The following is a 20,794-nucleotide window of genomic DNA, read 5'->3' as shown; positions in this document are numbered from 1 at the left end:
GTATAAAAGACACCTGTTCACATGCTCAAACAAACAAACAAACTCCAACCTCTCCACAATGGCCAAGACCAAAGAGCTGTGTAAGGACATCAGGGATAAAATAATAGACCTGCACAAGACTGGGATGGGCTACAGGAAAATAAGCAAGCAGCTTGGTGAGAAGGTAACAACTGTTGGAGCGATTATTAGAAAATGGAAGAAGTTCAAGTTGACGGTCAATCTGCCTCATTCTGGGGCTCCATGCAAAATCTCACCTCATGGGGCATCACTGATCATGAGGAAGGTGAGGGATCAGCCCAGAACTACACGGCAGGACCTGGTCAATGACCTGAAGTGAGCTGGAACCACAGTCTCAAAAAAAACCATCGGAAACACATTACGCCGTCATGGATTAAAATGCTACAGCGCACGCAAGGTCCCGCTGCTGAAGCCAGTGCATGTCCAGACACGTCTGAAGTTTGCCACTGACCATCTGGATGATCCAGAGGAGCAATGGGAGAAGGTCATGTGGTCGGATGAGAGCCAAATTGAACTTTTTGGTCTAAACTCGGCTCGTCGTGTTTGGAGGAAAAAGAAGGAGGAGTACAACCCTAAGAGCACCATCCCAACCGTGAAACATGGAGGAGGAAACATTTTTTGGGGCTGCTTCTCTGCCAAAGGTACAGGACGACTGCACCGTATTGAGGGGAGGATGGATGGGGCTATGTATCGCCAGATCTTGGATGACAACCTCCTTCCTTCAGTGAGAGCCCTGAAGATGGGTCTTCCAGCATGACAACGACCCAAAGCACACAGCCAAGGCAACTAAAGAGTGGCTCCGTAAGAAGCATCTTAAGGTCCTGGAGTGGCCTAGCCAGTCACCAGATCTGAACCTCATAGAAAATCTATGGAGGGAGCTGAAAGTCCGTGTTGCCCGGCAGCAGCCCCAAAACCTGAAGGCTCTGGAGAAGATCTGCATGGAGGAGTGGGCCAAAATCCCTGCTGCAGTGTGTGCAAACCTTGTCAAGGACTACAGGAAACATTTGGTATCTGTAATAGCAAACAAAGGTTTCTGTACCAAATATTAAGTTCGATTTTTGTTCTGTATCAAATACTTATTTCATGCAATTAAATGCAAATTTATTATTTAAAAATCATACAACGTGATTTTCTGGTTTTTTGTATTAGATTCCGTCCCTCACAGTTGAAGAGAACTTATGATACAAATTACAGACCCCTACATGCTTTGCTAGTGGGAAAACCAGCAAAATCGGCAGTATATCAAATACTTGTTCTCCCCACTGTAAGTACTGTATTTGTTTATTATGACAATAAATCCTCAAGATGGCATTTACATTATTAACATTTTTTCTGTGAGAGGGATCCACGGATAGAAAGACTTGTAAATCTTAAAGGACAAATGTGACTTTGTATATTGTGACTAAATACTGCCATCTAGTGGATTTTTATGAGCTTGCAGTAAATGATAATTCAGCCATTTAACTTCTGCCCAAACGCATGATGGGAAGTGCAACCATGACTGTGCGTAATGGTACCAATTGATATATCTTTTCAGCGTTGGGAAATTAAATAGGGTGTTAAGAAAAAGATCCACTGCTACCTTTCTTCCCCACATTGCTTCCCACAATATCTCTGATCGATGAGAGAGGGATTGTTTAGCCAATTAAAAAAAGGCTTCAAAGGCTGCCAAAATTCTCTCTACTCATTTTACATTGCCTTTTAGTTCTATGTATACGTAAAACGGTGCCATTATAGATTGAACGCGACAACGCGTGAGTGGGTAGTGCAGCGCATACATTAACTGCGTTAAATATTTTAATGTTATTACCGCCGTTGACGCGATAAATTTGACGGCCCCACTTTAAGCCAAAACTAAAGACTCTGGATGAGTGTAAGACAGTTTGTCTGTAACGTTAAATACAATTAGAAAACGATTTAATTAAAAAAAAAAATATATATATATATATATATATATATATATATATATATATATATTTAAAAAGGCATGTCTGATATTTTTTTGCCTATTCCGATACTTTGAAAATGACGTGATCGGACGCCAATCGATCAGGACGCCAATCGATCAGGACATCTCTAAAAATCATCATAAAAACTTTGTCAAAATTGTTTAAGCAATATTTTTTATATAACTGTCATACAAGTCATCTACAAGAAATATAAACACTTAAAAAAATATATATTGTTAGGGACTGCCTTCAGATGGAAGAAAACCAGTCTTTTACTTGCAGTTTACTGCTGCTATTGACGCTGATGGGCATCCATCCGTGTCAATGCGTTGATATTCAACTGTAAGGTATATTTTAGGGCTGCAGCTATCGAATATTTTAGTAGTCGATTAATCGATGGACTAGTTAGTTCGAATAATCGAGTAATCGGATAAGGAACATGAAAAATTAAAATACCTGAGCTGAGCCTCAAACGGTATAATTTTTTTTTTCCTAAATGAGGATCTATGTACAACAAAAAAACAATTGGCTAACTTACATAGAAAAAGTCCACTAGCTTAAGTGCTATAAAATTCAAAAGTTTGTTTTACAATGCTCTTAACAAATGGTTCAGACACATATTCCCACAAAAAAACGACTAAATATACCTATAAACTCAATTCTGAATGCATTAAAAAACATTAGCTCAAACAAAAACTTAGCTTAGGTTGGTCTTAACAGGGAGCAGTTGGATTCAGCCATGTGAAAAGAGGCAGACCAGAGGGTAGTGTATCCACCCTAATCAATAAAACTAGATGCCATCACTTTCAAAATATACCATCACGACGGCACTTTAATTAAACGAATACTCGAAGCACTAGTATATTTTGTCCTTTTTTTTAATGTACATTTGCCGAACTATTGTTTCTGCTAAGGGTGCACGATATCCGATTTTTGAAACCGATACCGATATTGATAACTTCCTGCTCCTCAAGCCCGATAGCGATACGATAACCGATAATATATATATAATTTTTCAATGTATATTCACACCGAGTTTATGAACACCTGTAGGTCAAAAATACTAGTGGTTGATTAAGCATAGATTTGCCTTTGACCAGACCAGAATTTTCATGACACCAAATGACACTTAATGACATACGCATTCAGTAATATCCATGATAGTGTCATGTCATAATTTTGATGATCTAATTACAGTCTTATGACACCGCTGTCAAATAAAGTGTTACCTAAAAAAAAATCAACAAATAAGCCACAGGTATCAAAATGAAGGAAAAAAGTAGCGGCTTATAGTCCGAAAATTACAGTATTTCATGCAGTTAAATACAAATTTATTATTTAAAAATTATACAATGTGATTTTCTGGATTTTTGTATTAAGATTCCGTCCCTCACAGTTGAAGAGAACTTATGATACAAATTACAGAGACAAATTATGACACCGACGGGCATACCATATTCAATGGATGACGATCTTGGCGAAAAGTTTAGCTGTCCTAAACAGCCTGATTTAGAATTCCCCTCAAGAATGATGATAAATTTTATTTCTGACACTGCGTTTTGGGGTCATCAACATGTTGTGCTCCCCCCCGGCCCAAAAGTCAAACTCCGCCTATGGCTGCAGCGCTAATTTTTTTTTTTTTTTTTTTTTTAAATCACTTTAGAAGGGAGGTGGTTAGCCCCGCTATTGACCTGGAGTCACAGCCCAAATTTCAACGTCACTCTTGATCCAATAATAGAGCAAAGAGGGTGTGAATGATACAACAATAGCATAGGTCAGCTTGTTTCAGTCACATGATGTAGCATAATATAGGACAGGGCACCTTGTGCACCTAACACTGCCTAACACATAAACAGGAAAAACAACTGTGATTGATGTTTCAATGAGCATCTGTCAGGGTGTCATTCACGAACATGATGCATATACAGTACTTTATGTCACCACATTCAATAGCGCAATCTTACTTCATGCCCGAGTTGAGCTGTGGCACTTCAGTGGACGTCTGATGACGAGAAGACTTGGCAGCAGAGGTTGACGGCTGTGGAGGACCACTTGGCGGTTTAGCAGCTAAAGGCTCCTCGTCTGAAGAATTGTCCTCCGAGGCTCCCAGAATAAACTTGAGACGCTCCCTCGCCCTGAGCCCGGATCGGAGCATTGGCACATTGGTTGTTGAAGGTTCTTGTGCAGTGAGGGGCTGTTGTTGCTCTTTCACATCAAGTCCCTCAGCTTGGAGTCTGTGCTCCTCAGGCTGCGTTGATATACACTGTTGGCCTGGATGAGAGGAGTGGGCAGCAGGCACATCCTCTTGAAGTGCAGACGGGCTGTCACCCACTGGTGATTCCTTTCCTTTCTCGGGCATCTCAATTCGGCTGTTATTAATCTTTCGCAGTTGAAAAAAAATCCATAGGATGAATCCAAACAATGCAAACCAGAGCATTAGCAGACATTCTCCTGGCACTGTTGAAAAAAAAAAGTGGGAAAATTCAATACATTTTTAACATTTTTAAAATTCAAAATGGGCTTTTAGCTACTATTAACACATTTATGCTATAATAAATAAATACATTTTAATTTACACTTATTGGCCTGAAGATAAGACGTTTATTTTTGCTTTGAAACAAGACTGAAAAAGAGGGGGTCGTCTTATATTCGCGGTCTAGACATTATACCCATTCCCGACGCTAGATGGCGCCAGACATTATTGAAGCGATGTTCTGTCATGACAGATCTCAGCGGTCTAGACATTATACCCATTTACGACGCTAGATAGCACCAGATATCATTGAAGCGATGTTCTGCCATGACCGATCTCAGCTACTCTCAAGTTTAACCAGTTTGCATTATTTTATTGCAATGTTTTTCCCTTATTCAGATTCGTTTCAAGACTACAGTGACATTTAGACTTCACTTTGATGGTTAATGCAGTTATTGGAATTTTGTTGTTTTATCACAATAGATTAGTTTATTTACATTTCAAAAACCAGAAGCCATTCATTTACAAATGTGATTCCACTTTAGTTTACATATTTAAATGTTCATGTGTTATGATTTGAATGAGGCAAAATAACATGGTTTTTCTCTCAAATATATTGTTATAATCATTTGTTTCGGATGTACTGTAATTATTTTCTGTATAAAAATTCATTTGGTGTTAAAAAAAACAAACAAACAAATATTTGTACTTTTCTTTGTATATTTAACCAATAAAACTTATGACCTTCAACATAGAGTGTATTAAAGATGTCCTGATCGATCCCAGAATTGGCATCCCGATCGATCGGGTTCGATCACATCATTATCGGAATCGGCAAAAAAATATCAGACATGCCTTTTTTAATATAAATATATATTTTTAATTAAATCGTTTTCTAATTGTATTTAACTTTACAGACAAAATGTCTAACACTCATCCAGAGTCTTTAGTTTTGGCTTAAAGTAGGGCTGTCAAATTTATCGCGTTAATGACGGTAATAACATTTAAATATTTAACACAATTAACGCATGCACTGCACTACCCACTCACGCATTGTCGCGTTCAATCTATGAGGGCACCGTATTACGTATATATAGAGCTAAAAGACAACCTAAAATGAGTAGAGAGAATTTTGGCAACCTTTGAAGCCTTTTTTAATTAGCTAAAGCCTTGCAATCCCTCTCTCAAAGATTAGAAATTTCATGGGAAGCAATGGTAGTTGTTGATCTTTTTCTTGACACCCTATTTTATTTCCCAACGCTGAGAAGATATATCAATTGGTACCATTACGCACAGTCATGGTTGCACTTCCCATCATGCATTTGGGCAGAAGTTAAATGGCTGCAGTATCATTTACTGAAAGCTCATAAAAATCCACTAGATGGCAATCTTTAGTCACAATATACAAAGTCACATTTGTCCTTTAAGAACTACAAGTCTTTCTATCCGTGGATCCCTCTCACAGAAAGAATGTTAATAACGTAAATGCCATCTTGAGGATTTATTGTCATAATAAACAAATACAGTACTTATTTACTGTATGTTGAATGTATATATTCGTCCGAGTTTTATTCATTTTTTTTCTTAATGCATTGCCAAAATGTATATGATCGGGAAAAATTATCGGGAATGATTGGAATTGAATCGGGAGCAAAAAAAAAAAAGCAATCGGATCGGGAAATATCGGGATCGGCAGATACTCAAACTAAAACGATCGGGAGCAAAAAAAACATGATCGGAACAACCCTAGAGTTTATATAGTTTATTAAGATCCATCAAGTAGCATGGGCATTTAGAATGATGTCAACCATATTGGAACACCCTGTAAATGCTTAACAAACAAACTGTTAACAAATACTTCAAAAATCAACAATAAATCATTTATCAACAGTTTAGTAATGATCTATTAACTAGTAGTAGTAGTTTTTTTTTAAATAATGAATTATTATGTCCATTTCTAATCTTACAACAACAAAAATGTATAGTACTTATTTGCAATCACACACAATTTTTCATTGTGACGTGATTTGTTTAAAAGTTAAAAATATGCGAGTGAATAATTTTTTTAAAGTATTTTTTTTTTAAACTAAATATTAGACATCAATTAATGATTCTAGGCCAGGGGTGTCCAAACTTTTTGCAAAGGGGGCCAGATTTGCTGTGGTAAAAATGTGAGGGGCCGACCTTGGCTGACGTCCTTTACGTAGAACAATATATTTTAGCAAATTTTAGCAAGCCATTCTGTGTGTCACATTTGCTTTATTACGTGATTATAAGACGACCCCCTCTTTAACAAGACTCAAGTTTGAAAAAAGACTTTTTGAACACCAAATTAATTCTTAAACAAAAAATAATTACAATACATCTAAAACAAATGATTATAACAATATATTTGAGAGAAAAAGCAGGTTTTTTTTGCTTCATTCAAATCTTAATATCTGAACATTTAAATATGTATAACACCATTACCATTACCATGTAAACTTAAGTGCAATCACATTCGTAAATGAATGGCTTCTGGTTTTTGAAATGTAAATAAACCAATCTATTGTGATAAAACAACAAAATAGCAATAACTGCATTAACCATCAAAGTGAAGTCTAACTGTAACTGTAGTCTTGAAACAAATCTGAATCAGGAAAAACATTGCAATAAACTAATGCTAACTGGTTAAACTTGAGAGTAGCTGAGACCTATCATGACCGAACATCGCTTCAATGATATCTGGCGCCATCTGGGGTCGTGAATGGGTATAATGTCTAGACGGCGAATATAAGATGACCCCCTCTTTTTCAGTCTTATTTCAATGCAAAAAAACACTGTCTTATATTCGGGCCAATACGGTATTTTTTTTATTATTAATAATTTCAACAATCTTGCAACTAGCCTTTGTGGCGTTCTCTTTCGACTGTCGGGCTCTTGTGAAATACTGCTGCTGTAAAATTAAACTAGCTTCAATTTCTCGCTACGTACCTTCCCCTGTAATCTTGTCTTCGTGTCTTGTTTGGTAATATCGCCTCACATTGAACTCTTTAAAAACAGCGACTGTCTCTTTGCAAATGAGGCAGACACATTTGTTGCGTATTTTACTGAAGTAATCGTTTAATTTCTACCTATCCTTTAAGCGTCGGCCGTCGAAGTCAACTTTTTTATTGTTAATTGTCGCCATTTTAGAAAATTGGGAGTAACGGGTCACACGGGGTACTGTTGCTTAGAGTGCTGCTGCCTTTCAGTGGGTAAATGAGGAGCAGCATTTAGTGTGTAAGCTACTTCATGTGCTGGTAGCAGGACTGCTGACCAATTTATTAAGTCTGTGTGCGGGCTAGACGTTATTGATTTTATGACAGAGGCTGGGGGCCAGATGAAATTTGACCACGGGCCGCATTTGGCCCCCGGGCCGGACTTTGGACATGTCTGATATAAATATTACATTTTTGCATCGGGAGAAGATACTTTTACTTTTTACATGTAAAGTACATTTTAAAGCAAGTATTTTTGTACTTTTATTTGAGGATATTTTCCTTAGATACTTGTACTTAATTAATTTTTTGCACCTGTATCTGCACTTTTACTGAAGTTGAAAAAAAAAAAAAAAAAGTGATTACTTCATCCACCAATGAAAAACAGCACGTTGTAGCTTCCTGCACAAATAACGTTCATACCGTCCCTGAGTAAGAGTGCATGCAACATTTTCCAAGCAGGGTCTGGTAAACAAAACAACAGCCCTGCAACAGCTGACATCAGATCTAAGAGTGGCTACTTGGCTTCCAATGGTGCCAAGGTCAGTACTGTACCGAGGTCCTTAGAGCTGACAATAGATGAGCTGCAATTATCAACAGCAGGCACCCAAACACCGAAAGAGCACGAAAATTGAATAAAGATAGCAATCTGTCGTTTAAAGTTTTGGTATTTTCCGTTTTAAAGAGTTTTCTGGGCTTTATTTGGTGTCCTTCATCTGATAGTCCACAGCAATACAAAGTTAATTTGCCCTGTCAACATCAAACAAAGTATATTTAACGCTCCTTTAACAGGCTTAATCGCTGTACATACACGTTATGCTTTAATCTTCAATGACATGAGAAAGGAAGGGGAAAAAGTTGCATTTGTTTATTTATCTATTTTTTCATTATTTTGAGAATTTGCCTTACACACTAACACGGATCTTCTATTTTACACGATTCAATTAATTGCAAGTATATTGAATATTCACGAGTGAGCGATAACGATGAGTTATTGACGCTAGCAAGCTAATAGTCAACAAAACTTTGCAATCGTCAACGAAACCGTGGACGAACGTGTCAGAGGACAAGTAATTGTGCTATTTGTTGAGTCGCTTCTTGTTAAATGTAACCTTCTGTCAGTTGTACCTACCTTCAAGTGCCAACCATTCACTCCTAAGGTTAGCACCCCTCCCCCTACCCTAGTAAACATGTGCGTGGTGGTTAAGCTCCTCCCACACAAGCGGAAGTTCCCTCAAAGATTGCCTCGATCAATGAGAGTAAAGATTCTCACGTGGAATATGGAATACAGAATAATACAGTACAGTGATCCCTCGCTACTTCGCGCTTCAATTTTTTTTCAATTAAAAAATAAATAACTGCAGTATTTTATTTAAAAATCTTGAGATATATTCATGTATTCATGTACAAATCATTGTTTTCTTATATATACATACAGTGCGGCAAATAAGTATTTAGTCAACCACTAATTGTGCAAGTTCTCCCACTTGAAAAATATTAACCAGGCCTGTAATTGTCAACATGGGTAAACCTCAACCATGAGAGACAGAATGTGGGGGAAAAAAACAGAAAATCACATTGTTTGATTTTTAAAGAATTTATTTGCAAATCATTGTGGAAAATAAGTATTTGGTCAATACCAAAAGTTCATCTCAATACTTTGTTATGTACCCTTTGTTGGCAATAACGGAAGCCAAACGTTTTCTGTAACTCTTAACAAGCTTTTCACACATTGTTGCTGGTATTTTGGCCCATTCGTCCATGCAGATCTTCTCTAGAGCAGTGATGGTTTGGGGCTGTCGTTGGGCAACACGGACTTTCAACTCCCTCCACAGATTTTCTATGGAGATGAGATCTGGAGACTGGCTAGGCCACTCCAGGAGCTTGAAATGCTTCTTATGAAGCCACTCCTTTGTTGCCCTGGGTGTGTGTTTGGGATCATTGTCATGCTGAAAGACCCAGCACCGTCTCATTTTCAATGTCCTTGCTGATGGAAGGAGATTTTCTCTCAAAATCTCTCGATACATGGCCCCATTCATTCTTTCCTTTACACAGATCAGTCGTCCTTGTCCCTTTGCAGAAAAACAGCCCCAAAGCATGATGTTTCCACCCACATGCTTCACAGTGGGTATGGTGTTCTTCGGATGCAATTCAGTATTCTTTCTCCTCCAAACACCAGAACCTGTATTTCTACCAAAAAGTTCTATTTTGGTTTCATCTGACCATAACACATTCTCCCAGTCCTCTTCTGGATCATCCAAATGCTCTCTAGCGAACCGCGGACGGGCCTGGATGTGTACATTCTTCAGCAGGGGGACACGTCTGGCAGTGCAGGATTAGAGTCCCTGGCCACGCATTGTGTTACTGATAGTAGCCTTTGTTACTGTGGTCCCAGCTCTCTGTAGGGCATTCCCCCGTGTGGTTCTGGGATTTTTTGCTCACCGTTCTTGTTGTTATTTTGACGCCACGGGGTGAGATCTTGCATGGAGCCCCAGATCGAGGGAGATTATCATTGTTCTTGTATGTCTTCCATTTTCTAATAATTGCTCCCACAGTTGATTTCTTTACAACAAGCGTTTTACCTATTGCAGATCCAGTCTTCCCAGCCTGGTGCAGGCTTACAAATTTGCATCTGGTGTCCTTCGACAGCTCTTTGGTCTTGGCCATAGTGGAGTTTGGAGTGTGACTGACTGAGGTTGTGGACAGGTGTCTTTTATACCAATAATGAGGTAAAACAGGTGCCATTAATACAGGTAACGAGTGGAGCCTCATTAGACCTCGTTAGAAGAAGTTAGACCTCTTTGACAGCCAGAAATCTTGGTTGTTTGTAGGTGACCAAATACTTATTTTCCACTCTAATTTGGAAATAAATTCTTTAAAGATCAAACAATGTGATTTTCGTTTTTTTTTCCCCACATTCTGTCTCTCATGGTTGAGATTTACCCATGTTGACAATTACAGGCCTCTCTAATCTTTTCAAGTAGGAGAACTTGTACAATTGGTGTTTGACTAAATTCTTATTTGCCCCACTGTATATATACAGACATAAACTGCTGTATTTTAAGCCAAAAGAACTGTTGTGTTTGATAGAACAATATGTCTATATGCTGCCATTGCAAATTCATGGCGCCTTAAGTCCCCGAACTATTTCTAATTTGTTTGTTACCCTGGAAACCCCCGTTTACAGACTTCGCGCAACCACTTTTGTTTCAATCTAGCCATAAAAAGAAGGTAAGTAATCATATTGATTATTCAAAATGTCTGTCATTTTTAGCTTAGAATCATTAATTGATGTCTAATATTTAGTTATTTAATTAGCGTCTGTAAAAAAATCACGGATATCTACCTCATAACTATCCCTTAATTGTATTTTTTCTCTACTGTCGCATTTCCCCCAATATTTTAGATGATAAATAATTGATCCAAACAAAGAAACATTGAAAAAAAAAATGTTTGAAAGGGGACATATATTAAAAAGAACATCTCGACCACTCCTTGATGTCTGCGGGTTCTGCGTCGTGACCCTTGTTATAAAACCATGTTAAACCCATAATATCCCCAAAAATCCGTCTGTGGCCATTCAGAGCGCTGTCTTGACACTCGGTGCCACATGCTTCATGGAGTTTTTTGATCGAAAAGAGGCAAGTACGCGATAATATCTCATTAAAATCATGGCGTCTTTAATTATGCTGTCGCGTGCTCTCACCGTTAGTTAGGGTTTTGCTGTTATTTTTTTTTCCCTAAATGCCCTCCTGTTCAAAAATTTTCTCCCCCCAGAAAATTGAGGTTTTAAGCTTTCCAATGACGTATCATATCATGCATATTGGACAATTTTGAAATTTGGCCAAATTGGGGGTCTCAGAGCGGAACTTCAAGTGACCTGAATGTTTATATATATATATATATATATATACACAACTTTTTTTTTTTTTTTTTTTTTTTTTTTTTTTACAAAAAAATGTTGACACTTCATTTATATAATGTCAGGTGTGCAAACGTGTAGACCTTTCTTTTTTCCCCTCTCATCATCCACCAATTTGTTGTTTTTTCTCTTATTTTTTTTATTTTGTATTTTTTAGCTTGAAATAAGACAGTGCTGATCACAAGCGTACATTTCATTTATACTTCCACTTTCTCCTCTTTTGCTAGCTTGTAAGAAAAATTGTTTTGTACATTTGTGTAGTAAGTAATTAATTTAAAAAAAAATCTTCATTAATTTAATTTGGTTTCAACAATATAATAATTGATACAATGTAAAAAAAAATCAAAATAATGACACCATTTTTTAATTTTTTAAAATCTTTTCTCTAATTTATTTATTCTAAATAGTAATAATATAAACTAGGGCTGTCAAAATTATCGCGTTAACGGGCGTTAATTAATTTTTTAAATTAATCACGTTAAAATATTTGACGCAATTAACGCACTCCCCCACTCAGACAGATTTAAATGACAGTACAGTGAACTGCTTGTTAATTGTGTTTTATGGAGTTTTGCCGCCCTCTGCTGGCACTTGGGTGCGACTGATTTTATGGGCTTCAGCACCCATGAGCATTGTGTAAGTAATTATTGACATCAACAATGGCGGGCTACTAGTTTATTTTTTGACTGAAAATGTTACAAATTGTATTAAAACGAAAACATTAAGAGGGGTTTTAATATAAAATTTCTATAACTTGTACTAACATTTTTCTTTTAAGAACTACAAGTCTTTCTATCCATGGATCGCTTTAACAGAATGTTAATAATGTTAATGCCATCTTGTTGATTTATTGTTATAATAAACAAATACAGTCCTTATGTACCGTATGTTGAATGCATAAATCCGTCTTGTGTCTTATCTTTCCATTCCAACAATAATTTACAGAAAAATATGGCATATTTTATAGATGGTTTGAATTGCGATTAATTGCGATTAATTACGATTAATTAATTTTAAAGCTGTAATTAACTCGATTAAAAATCTTAATCGTTTGACAGCCCTAATATAAACACATTTAAACTCTGGAATTGGGAAAATTAATTAATTTTGATTAAATGAATTATACAGTAGACCGAATTTTTATCAACTATGAATAAGATGGCGCCTTCTTCCGTGGTTGTGACACTTTTAAGTGTCATAACTATGTTATGGCTATACAAATTTATTTTTTTAAAAATAATACGAATTTTAAAAAAATATATCTACATCTGGTTAGTCGGGCGATTTCAGAAATGACTGTGTTTAAAATAAGCGATCTTTGTGACAACTATTCGAGGAGCGGATCTCGCGGGATCCAGAAGAACGCGCCAAACTAAGAAAAGACAAGGCTTGTCACTGAAAGAGAAACAAACGACGCAAGTCACAAATAACTCCAAATTATTACCAGATGAAGAATCTGTTCCAGACATAACAATAAATCCGAGCAGGTAACCACTTTTTCTGGTCGGTTGTCAGCCAACTATACAAAATGGTGTTGCAAAATAGTGGAAGATACAAATCGGATCGGGGTCAAAGTGGCGAGCAGGAGAACCAGTAAGTAGTCCCTAGCTAGCTCCGTCTTTTACGACTTTAGATGAGTGAATAATGGAGATGCGTTTGTGCAAACTAGGGACGATGGTTCCTCGATGTCAGCCCTCAAGAGGCTGGAGCGAAGCCAGTTCACGGATGAGATGGACAATCGATTCGGGTTCGAGAGAATGAAGGAACCCGGGGAGAAAACAGGCTGGTTGATCAACATGCATCCAGTAGGTCAACATTCAATCGCCGTGTTTGTCTTTTGGGCAAGGGCGTAGGTTTGCATATGGACGGTAGGGACAAAACACTATCAACTTTTCAGGATGCTCAAATTGTCCCCACCAACTTTTAAGTAACCTTATTTGAATTATATAACGTGTTCAGTCATATTGGTCATTTACATTGTCTTCCTATTAGGGCTGTCAAAATTATCGTGTTAACGGGCGGTAATTAATTACATGAAAATATTTGACGCATTTAACGCTCAAACAGATTAAAACGACAGCACAGTGTAATGTCCACTTGTTACTTGTGTGTTTTGCAGTGTTGGGCACGTTACTTTAAAAAAGTAATTAGTTACTCACTACTTCTTCCAAAAAGTAACTGAGTTAGTAACTGAATTACTCTATTGTAAAAGTAACTAGTTACCAGGGAAAGTAACTATTTCCGTTACTTTAAAAAGAACTTGTTGTATGTCAAAGAATTTGAAATTTTTTGAGCAGTATTCGAGTCAGTGGAATAGAGAAGAACAGACAGGTAGTTAACTTGTTCGGTACTTCAGCAGATTTGAATTGCTTACCACAGATGTCGACAAAAGCTTTGCCCCGGGACATAAATTACACATTACATGCAGGTTCTTTCCTTTAATTTCGACAAACTTGAAATAGTGTCTATATCTCCACCTCTTAAAGGACATTTTTTCTTCTGAATTTTCTGCCATCCCGACCCTGTGCATCTGTTTTGTGTGTGTGTGTTTGTGGCACGCGCTGTTCCGGTTTGCTTGTGAAATCATCGGCTCTGATTGGCTTACCACGACACATGACTCTAACCCTCAGCCAATCACAATCACTTCCATCGCATTTCTCGAGGGGCTGCATTCAGGTAGGCTGGTTTCCCGACAATTCACGTCACCTTCAAAGCGTTTGCCGTCCTCAAAATGGAAGCAGAATTATTGCTGGCTGACAGTGAGAGATGGGAACGAGGCTAGCATCAGGTGTAGCAAACACAGAAACGTTACCAAACTTTAGAAAGCATTGTCTAATTGAATGAGCAGAGACGAACAGCTTGGAGTCAGAAGTACGTGCGCTATGCTCGAACCTGAACGCACCCCAAGTCTTGGATGACAAATCAACAGAGCAGAGAGTCGACTCGACACGGCTGGTAGTTTCTTCAATTTATTCAGAGTAAGTAACGCACCCCTTTGACCGTCAGTAACGGTAACGGCGTTGTAACGGCGGAAAAAGTAATTAGTTAGATTACCCCGTTACTGAAAAAATAACGCCGTTACGTAACGGCGTTATTTATAACGGCGTTACTCCCAACACTGGTGTTTTGGTGTTTTTTCGCCCTCTGCTGGTGCTTGGGTGCGACTGATTTTATGGGTTTTAGCACCATAATTATTATTGACATCAACAATGGCGAGCTAGTAGTTTATTTTTAGATTGAAAATTTTACAAATGTCATTAAAACAAAAACACTAAGAGGGGTTTTAATATAAAATTTCTATAACTTTTACTAACATTCATCTTTTAAGAACTACAAGTCTTTCTATCCATGGATCGCTTTAACAGAATGTTAATAATGTTAATGCCATCTTGTTTATTTATTGTTATGATTAACAAATACAGTACTTATGTACCGTATGTTGAATGTATATATCCGTCTTGTGTCTTCTCTTTCCATTCCAACAATAATTTACAGAAAAATATGGCATATTTTAGAGATGGTTTGAATTGCGATTAATTACGATTAATTAATTTTTAAGCAGTAATCAACGCGATTAAAAAATTTAATCGTTTGACAGCCCTACTTCCTATATGTTATAACGATAGAATTGACCCTACCATTATTAAGTGAATTATTTTCAGACTTACATTTACCCCCCTTATCACTTGCTGAATGAGCCAGTCCATGTTTTTTTCAGCAAACGCACGTTTGATTGGCTGATGACTTTGGCTGTGCTTGTGGACAAGAGTAGTGTTTTTCCTGAAGGAAGGCTGTATTTTTATTTATCTTTTGTTATTCGCTGACTAAGGCGTTTTTTTTTTTTTTTGTTATATATAATTTATTTAGACCAGGGGTGGCCATTACGTCGATCGCGATCGACCAGTCGATCGCAACGCTAGTGTGGGTAGCTCGCAGCATCAAAAAACAAAAAAAACAAAAAAAAAATTTTTTTTTTTTTTTTTTTTTTTTTTTATGTACATAGTTAATTATGTTATGTGAGCAAACATAATTTACCGTCCTTTTTTTATTTATATTTTTTTAAACGTACACAGTTATTTGTGTTTTGTGAGCAACATAACATCATATGTTGCTCTTAAGGTAGATCGCGGGAGGTTGTCTCATTTAAAAGTAGATCTTGGAGCGAAAAACTTTGAGCACCCCTGATTTAGACAGACAATTTTGATTGGTATTAAAACAAATGTTTTTTTGTTGTTGTTTTTTTTTGCATTCCTGGATAGTGAAGAGATGATTAACAATTTCACTTAGTATGTTAGGACAAATATTTGAGTTCAAATATTGCAATTTAAATTTGCTAATAAAATCCAGACATTTATTCTGGAAGTTTTTAAAATCTTTCTTTAGTAGTTTTTTAAAAGAAAGGTTTCAATCGAAAGGTGTATCACCTGAACCTATACATATGCACTGCAAAAACTCTCTCCTTAAAACAACAAAAAAACAAAACTTAAATTCCCTTGTTTTCAGTGTAAATCTACTAGAAATAATTGAAATTATCTGCCAGTGCTTCAAGTACATTTTACTCAGATTTCTTGAAATAAGAAAAATACCTAGCTGAAAATAAGAAACTTATTTTAAGCAAAAAACTTAGATATTTAATCTTAAAAAAAAATTTTTTTTGTCAGAAATGTTTTTCATTCAAAAATAGATATTGATGAAAACATTATTTGACAGCAGTTTTTCTTGATTTGATGAAAAATGACCTACTTTTAGATTTTTGGGCTAAGTAAGAACAAATGGAAAGTAAAAGTAATTGGAAGAATCTGACACATTCATCTGTTAACTAGCCTTTAAAACTCAAAACAAAATGTTTGTTCTTCGTAATGTCCTGTCCCCAGCAAAAAGTGTACATGCAGGTTGTGCTGTTATATCGTCCCTACCAATATTGAGACCAAACCTACGCCCTTGCTATTGGGCCATAGCAGAATACTGTATATATTGTGTACTTGCAGGCTGAGATCCTAGATGAAGACAAAAGGTTGATCAGTGTTGTGGATTATTATTTTATTCAGGAGGATGGACGCAGGTTTAAGGTAAGATATGTAAGGTTTAATCCGTACATATTCAAACAATTTTGGTTACCTGTGCCCAGAAAATAACTGCTAATGTGCAATATTTAATCTACATGTCGTGTATTCTATCTGTAGGTTGCACTCCCTTTCAAACCGTATTTTTATGTCGCCACAAAAAAGGTAAGATCTCTTAATATCATGTGTTGGATACCACAGCACAACGCGTAAGAAAACTTTTTATTACAGAACTGTGAAAGAGAAGTTATTTCCTATTTGTCAAGAAAGTTCCAAGGAAAAGTGTCCAAACTTGAAATTCTCTCAAAAGAGGATCTGGATCTGGTGAGTGATATGAGAATGAATAGAAACAAGTCTTTGGCACTAAATGAGTTACTAAATGAGTTTTGTCACCCAGGCAAACCACCTGGTTGGACTGAAGCGAGGCTACATTAAGCTATCGTTCAACACAGTGGACGACCTCATCAAAGTCAAGCGAGAGATTTCGCCAGCAGTCCGGAAAAACCGAGAAAAAGAACAGTCAAATGATGTCTACACGTCAATGTTATCAAGGTATGTTTTGTTGATTACAACTAGGGCTGCAGCTATCGAATATTTTAGTCATCGAGCATTCTACTAATAATTCCAACGATTAATCGAGTAATCAGATAAAACATTTTTTTTAGGTAAAGAAGTATGAAGGTAGATTTGTGTCTTTTATTATTCAATCAAAAAAAAAGTTGCTTCAGTCAAATAAAAAGTTGCTTCAATTAAATATATATTTTCGAAAAAGTCACTTCAATCAAAAAAAATGTTTGAATGCAAAAATAAATTTGAATCTCAAAAAAATATATTTGAAAACTTTTTCTTTGATTTTTTAAAAATTTTATTTAATTCAAGTTTTTTTTTTTCTGATTGAAATCATGTAATTTTACGTTTGGACCGCATTTTGGCTACGACATTTGTGTCTTTATTATACATTCAACAAATAAGTTGCTTCAAACAAAAACCAATATTTTCAAAAGAAAAATAATGTCAATCAAAAATTTTAAAAAATTTAATTGTAGAAAAAAAGGTTTGAATGTGAAAAAATATTTGAGACTCAGAAATTCGCATTTGAACACTTATTTTTCATTCAAACTGTTTTCTTTGTGAAGCAATCCTTTTTGTGTTTGAGCCATATTAGGGGTAGGACATTTGTGTCTAAATCATTCAATCGAAATAAAAGTTGCTTTAATCAAAAAAACTAGTTTTAATCAAAGAAAAAAAATCATTTGCTAAAATATATTTTTATTGAAAATATATTATTTGAAATATATATTTTTTTATTGAAGTGTCACTTTTTTTGAAATGCAAAAACTCGTTTTTTTTTTTTTTAAGTGGAAAAAGTTTTGAACACACTTTTTTTTTGAAGTGGAAACAGTTTTGAAGGCACTTTTTTTTTTTTTTTCGATTGAATCACTTTGACACAAAGATTCAACTTCAACGCTAAGTTCTGTGTGTTTGAGTGGCAGCTGATTACGCCAATGGCATAAAAGTATGAAGCAAGCATAATGGCCACCAGGGCTCCATCCAGCCATCGGAGTCTGTTGGAGTCCAAGCCGAATATAGGGCACCGGTACGGGGGTGTGACATCGACATTTCACTGGAGTACCCGCAACGGTACGTTGCTCTGTCGCGGCACACTGGTCAGACCTGGATATCACCCCCCAGGCACGGAGGCCGTCTGTCGAGTGGATGGCCTGCGAATGACACGACACTCATTCAAAGCTGATTGATGGGGCTCCCGGCGTGGACACCGGCGACTCGCCGGTAGTCCACTCGCTTACTGGGCAGGCTAGTGTCGGGCCACTCGCCGACCACTCCCGTACCGGCGCGTCGCGGACACTCCGGTTGGAACCAATTGCCAACCGTCAGGTCAAGGCAGTGGGTGAAGTTCGCCGTGTTGAATCACATTAAGCAGCAGGGCATCGTACTCCGACCCCAACCCGAGCATGCCCTACCACATCCAGGAGCACGCGAGCCCCACCGGGCGCGCGACAGGCACGCAGACGGGCGGAGAAGCCGCGGGGGCGCCAACCCAGGGCCACGGCCCCCACCCAGCCAGCCCAGGGAGGGAGGGCGGGCGGGGGGGGTTGGGGGGGTCAAGCACACCCCATCCCTCCTCCCGCAGCCCAGCAAAGGAGCCAGGTGTCCTGCCTAAAACTTTTGCACAGTACTGTATATATATATTTTTTTATAAGATCTAAAGGTTTCTGGAGTGAAAGCAGTGGATTGGTCTTTTTTAAATTCTAGTTATATCTGAGATGCAATTGTTGGCTGTTTTCAACAATGTACATGAAAATAAAGACATTGATTGACTGAAAATGGTTCAATATTGGATTAAATTTCTTTTTTTCACATGTATATTTATAATTGCTCTTGTCCTAAAAAAAAAAAAAAGAAAAATGTTTTATGCGATTACTCGATTAATCGATTGAATTTTCAGTCGGTTACTAAAATATTCGATAGCTGCAGCCCTAGTCAGATTATTCCCTTTACTTGAAGTAAATGTTACTATTTATTCCTAAGCTTATACATCTAAAAAGTAGTCATTTTTCACCTGAATCAAGACAAATTTGCTGTCAAATAATGTTTTGCACCATATCTATTCTTAAATAAAGAACATTTCTGACAAAAAAGATTTTTTTTTTTTTTTGGAACAAATGTAATTATTGCTTTAAAAAAGTCTGTCAAGCTTATTTTCAGCTCGCTAATTTTGTTATTTCAAGAAATCTAAGTGAGTGAAATTTACTTGAAATGCCGGCAAATAATTTCACTTATTTCCAACAGATTTACACTGAAAACAAGGGAATTTAACTACCGTAGTTTTATGGAGATGTGTTCTTGCAGCGTAGTAACGTTATACATTATATGTTAGGAATGGTTTCTTTTAAAGGAATTTTTGTGCAACTTAGGTATTTACTCTGTCAGTAATTGTTGGCAAAAGCTTACCATTGCACAATATCAGACAGTCTGTCATTGTTTATGTCTGGGAATCTACTACTTGTTCACATTTGACGTGGAAAAAAAACAAAATTGTATTTTTTCACAGTAACATTTGCTCTTGTGTGTACTTTAAAATTTTACATATATCTTTTAATAGAATTATCGGCTTGACATTATCTGTTATCTGCTGGAAGGGGGAGGAAATTATCAGTTATTGGTATTGGTTGAAAAATGTATTATCATGCATCACTAACTGAAAGGTATTTCATTGTGTTTTCATGTGTGCAATTCCTTATTCACAGTTTTTGATATATCAACAGTAATGACAATTAAAACAATGCTGTTCAACTATTAGATTTTTATGTTTCTGGCTTTGCAGTGCTCTATCGGGCGGGAACGTGACTTCAGCAGAAGAAGATGGGATGTCCAAGAATATTTCTGACCAATTAGACAATATTGTGGACATGAGGGAATATGATGTGCCCTACCACGTTCGCGTGTCTATTGACCTCAAGATCCACGTGGTGAATACAAATGATTACTTTTGGATAAAATGTATACTTAAGAGTGTATCGTGTATCTGCTCTCCTTGTAATATTCTTTTGATTATTTTTCAGGCTCACTGGTATAATGTTCGGTACAGAGGCAGTGCTTACCCACCAGAGATTGTTCGTAGGGACGATCTCGTAGAACGACCTGTATGACTTTTTTTATTTATTTTTTTGTTGAATCTCTTGTCTTTTGCATAAAAAATAACTTTTCTCGCTTTTTAGGACCCTGTCGTTTTGGCCTTTGACATAGAGACCACAAAACTTCCACTAAAATTCCCAGATGCCGAGACCGATCAGATTATGATGATCTCATACATGATAGATGGACAGGTGTATTTTGTTCCCCTCCATTTTAATTTGTTTATGTAGTGCTTATGTTATTAACTTTTTTCTTTTGCTCGATAGGGGTTTCTCATCACAAACAGAGAGATTGTCTCTGAGAACATTGAAGACTTTGAGTTCACACCTAAACCGGAATATGAAGGTCCTTTCACCGTTTTTAATGAGGATGATGAGGTACATGTAATACCAGATTACCTACTAAATTTACTGTGGTTATGTAAATGTGACTGTGTTATAGTAGTTAGTAGATGTGTCATAACATGTTATTTT

The 20,794-nt window shown here is 36.8% G+C and overlaps 2 protein-coding genes across 5 annotated transcripts in view; one reads left to right on the top strand and one right to left on the bottom strand.

The window, feature by feature from the left end:
* LOC130913089 (acetyl-CoA carboxylase-like) overlaps positions 1 to 8,923 on the bottom strand; it is a 100,284-nt gene extending 91,361 nt beyond the window's left edge. For all 3 annotated transcript variants that reach the window (XM_057831399.1, XM_057831400.1, XM_057831401.1), the window contains exons 1-2: positions 8,812 to 8,923; positions 3,932 to 4,424 (exon numbers count right to left, since the gene is read on the bottom strand). In XM_057831399.1, the coding sequence (XP_057687382.1) occupies positions 3,932 to 4,404 (473 nt within the window). In that variant the 5' untranslated portion in view covers positions 4,405 to 4,424; positions 8,812 to 8,923. The remainder of the gene's footprint in view (positions 1 to 3,931; positions 4,425 to 8,811) is intronic.
* A 4,025-nt stretch (positions 8,924 to 12,948) lies between these two features.
* The window catches only part of LOC130914014 (DNA polymerase epsilon catalytic subunit A-like), a 76,994-nt gene continuing 69,148 nt past the window's right edge, over positions 12,949 to 20,794 (top strand). For both annotated transcript variants that reach the window (XM_057833058.1, XM_057833059.1), the window contains exons 1-10: positions 12,949 to 13,194; positions 13,271 to 13,406; positions 16,590 to 16,670; positions 16,785 to 16,829; positions 16,896 to 16,988; positions 17,062 to 17,216; positions 20,011 to 20,155; positions 20,249 to 20,329; positions 20,405 to 20,512; positions 20,588 to 20,698. In XM_057833058.1, the coding sequence (XP_057689041.1) occupies positions 13,130 to 13,194; positions 13,271 to 13,406; positions 16,590 to 16,670; positions 16,785 to 16,829; positions 16,896 to 16,988; positions 17,062 to 17,216; positions 20,011 to 20,155; positions 20,249 to 20,329; positions 20,405 to 20,512; positions 20,588 to 20,698 (1,020 nt within the window). In that variant the 5' untranslated portion in view covers positions 12,949 to 13,129. The remainder of the gene's footprint in view (positions 13,195 to 13,270; positions 13,407 to 16,589; positions 16,671 to 16,784; positions 16,830 to 16,895; positions 16,989 to 17,061; positions 17,217 to 20,010; positions 20,156 to 20,248; positions 20,330 to 20,404; positions 20,513 to 20,587; positions 20,699 to 20,794) is intronic.

Source organism: Corythoichthys intestinalis, chromosome 3 (genome assembly GCF_030265065.1).
Source record: "Corythoichthys intestinalis isolate RoL2023-P3 chromosome 3, ASM3026506v1, whole genome shotgun sequence".
NCBI lineage: Eukaryota > Metazoa > Chordata > Actinopteri > Syngnathiformes > Syngnathidae > Corythoichthys > Corythoichthys intestinalis.
The sequence above is the reverse complement of the archived record's forward strand: the minus strand, read 5'-3'. Positions and strand labels throughout refer to the sequence as shown.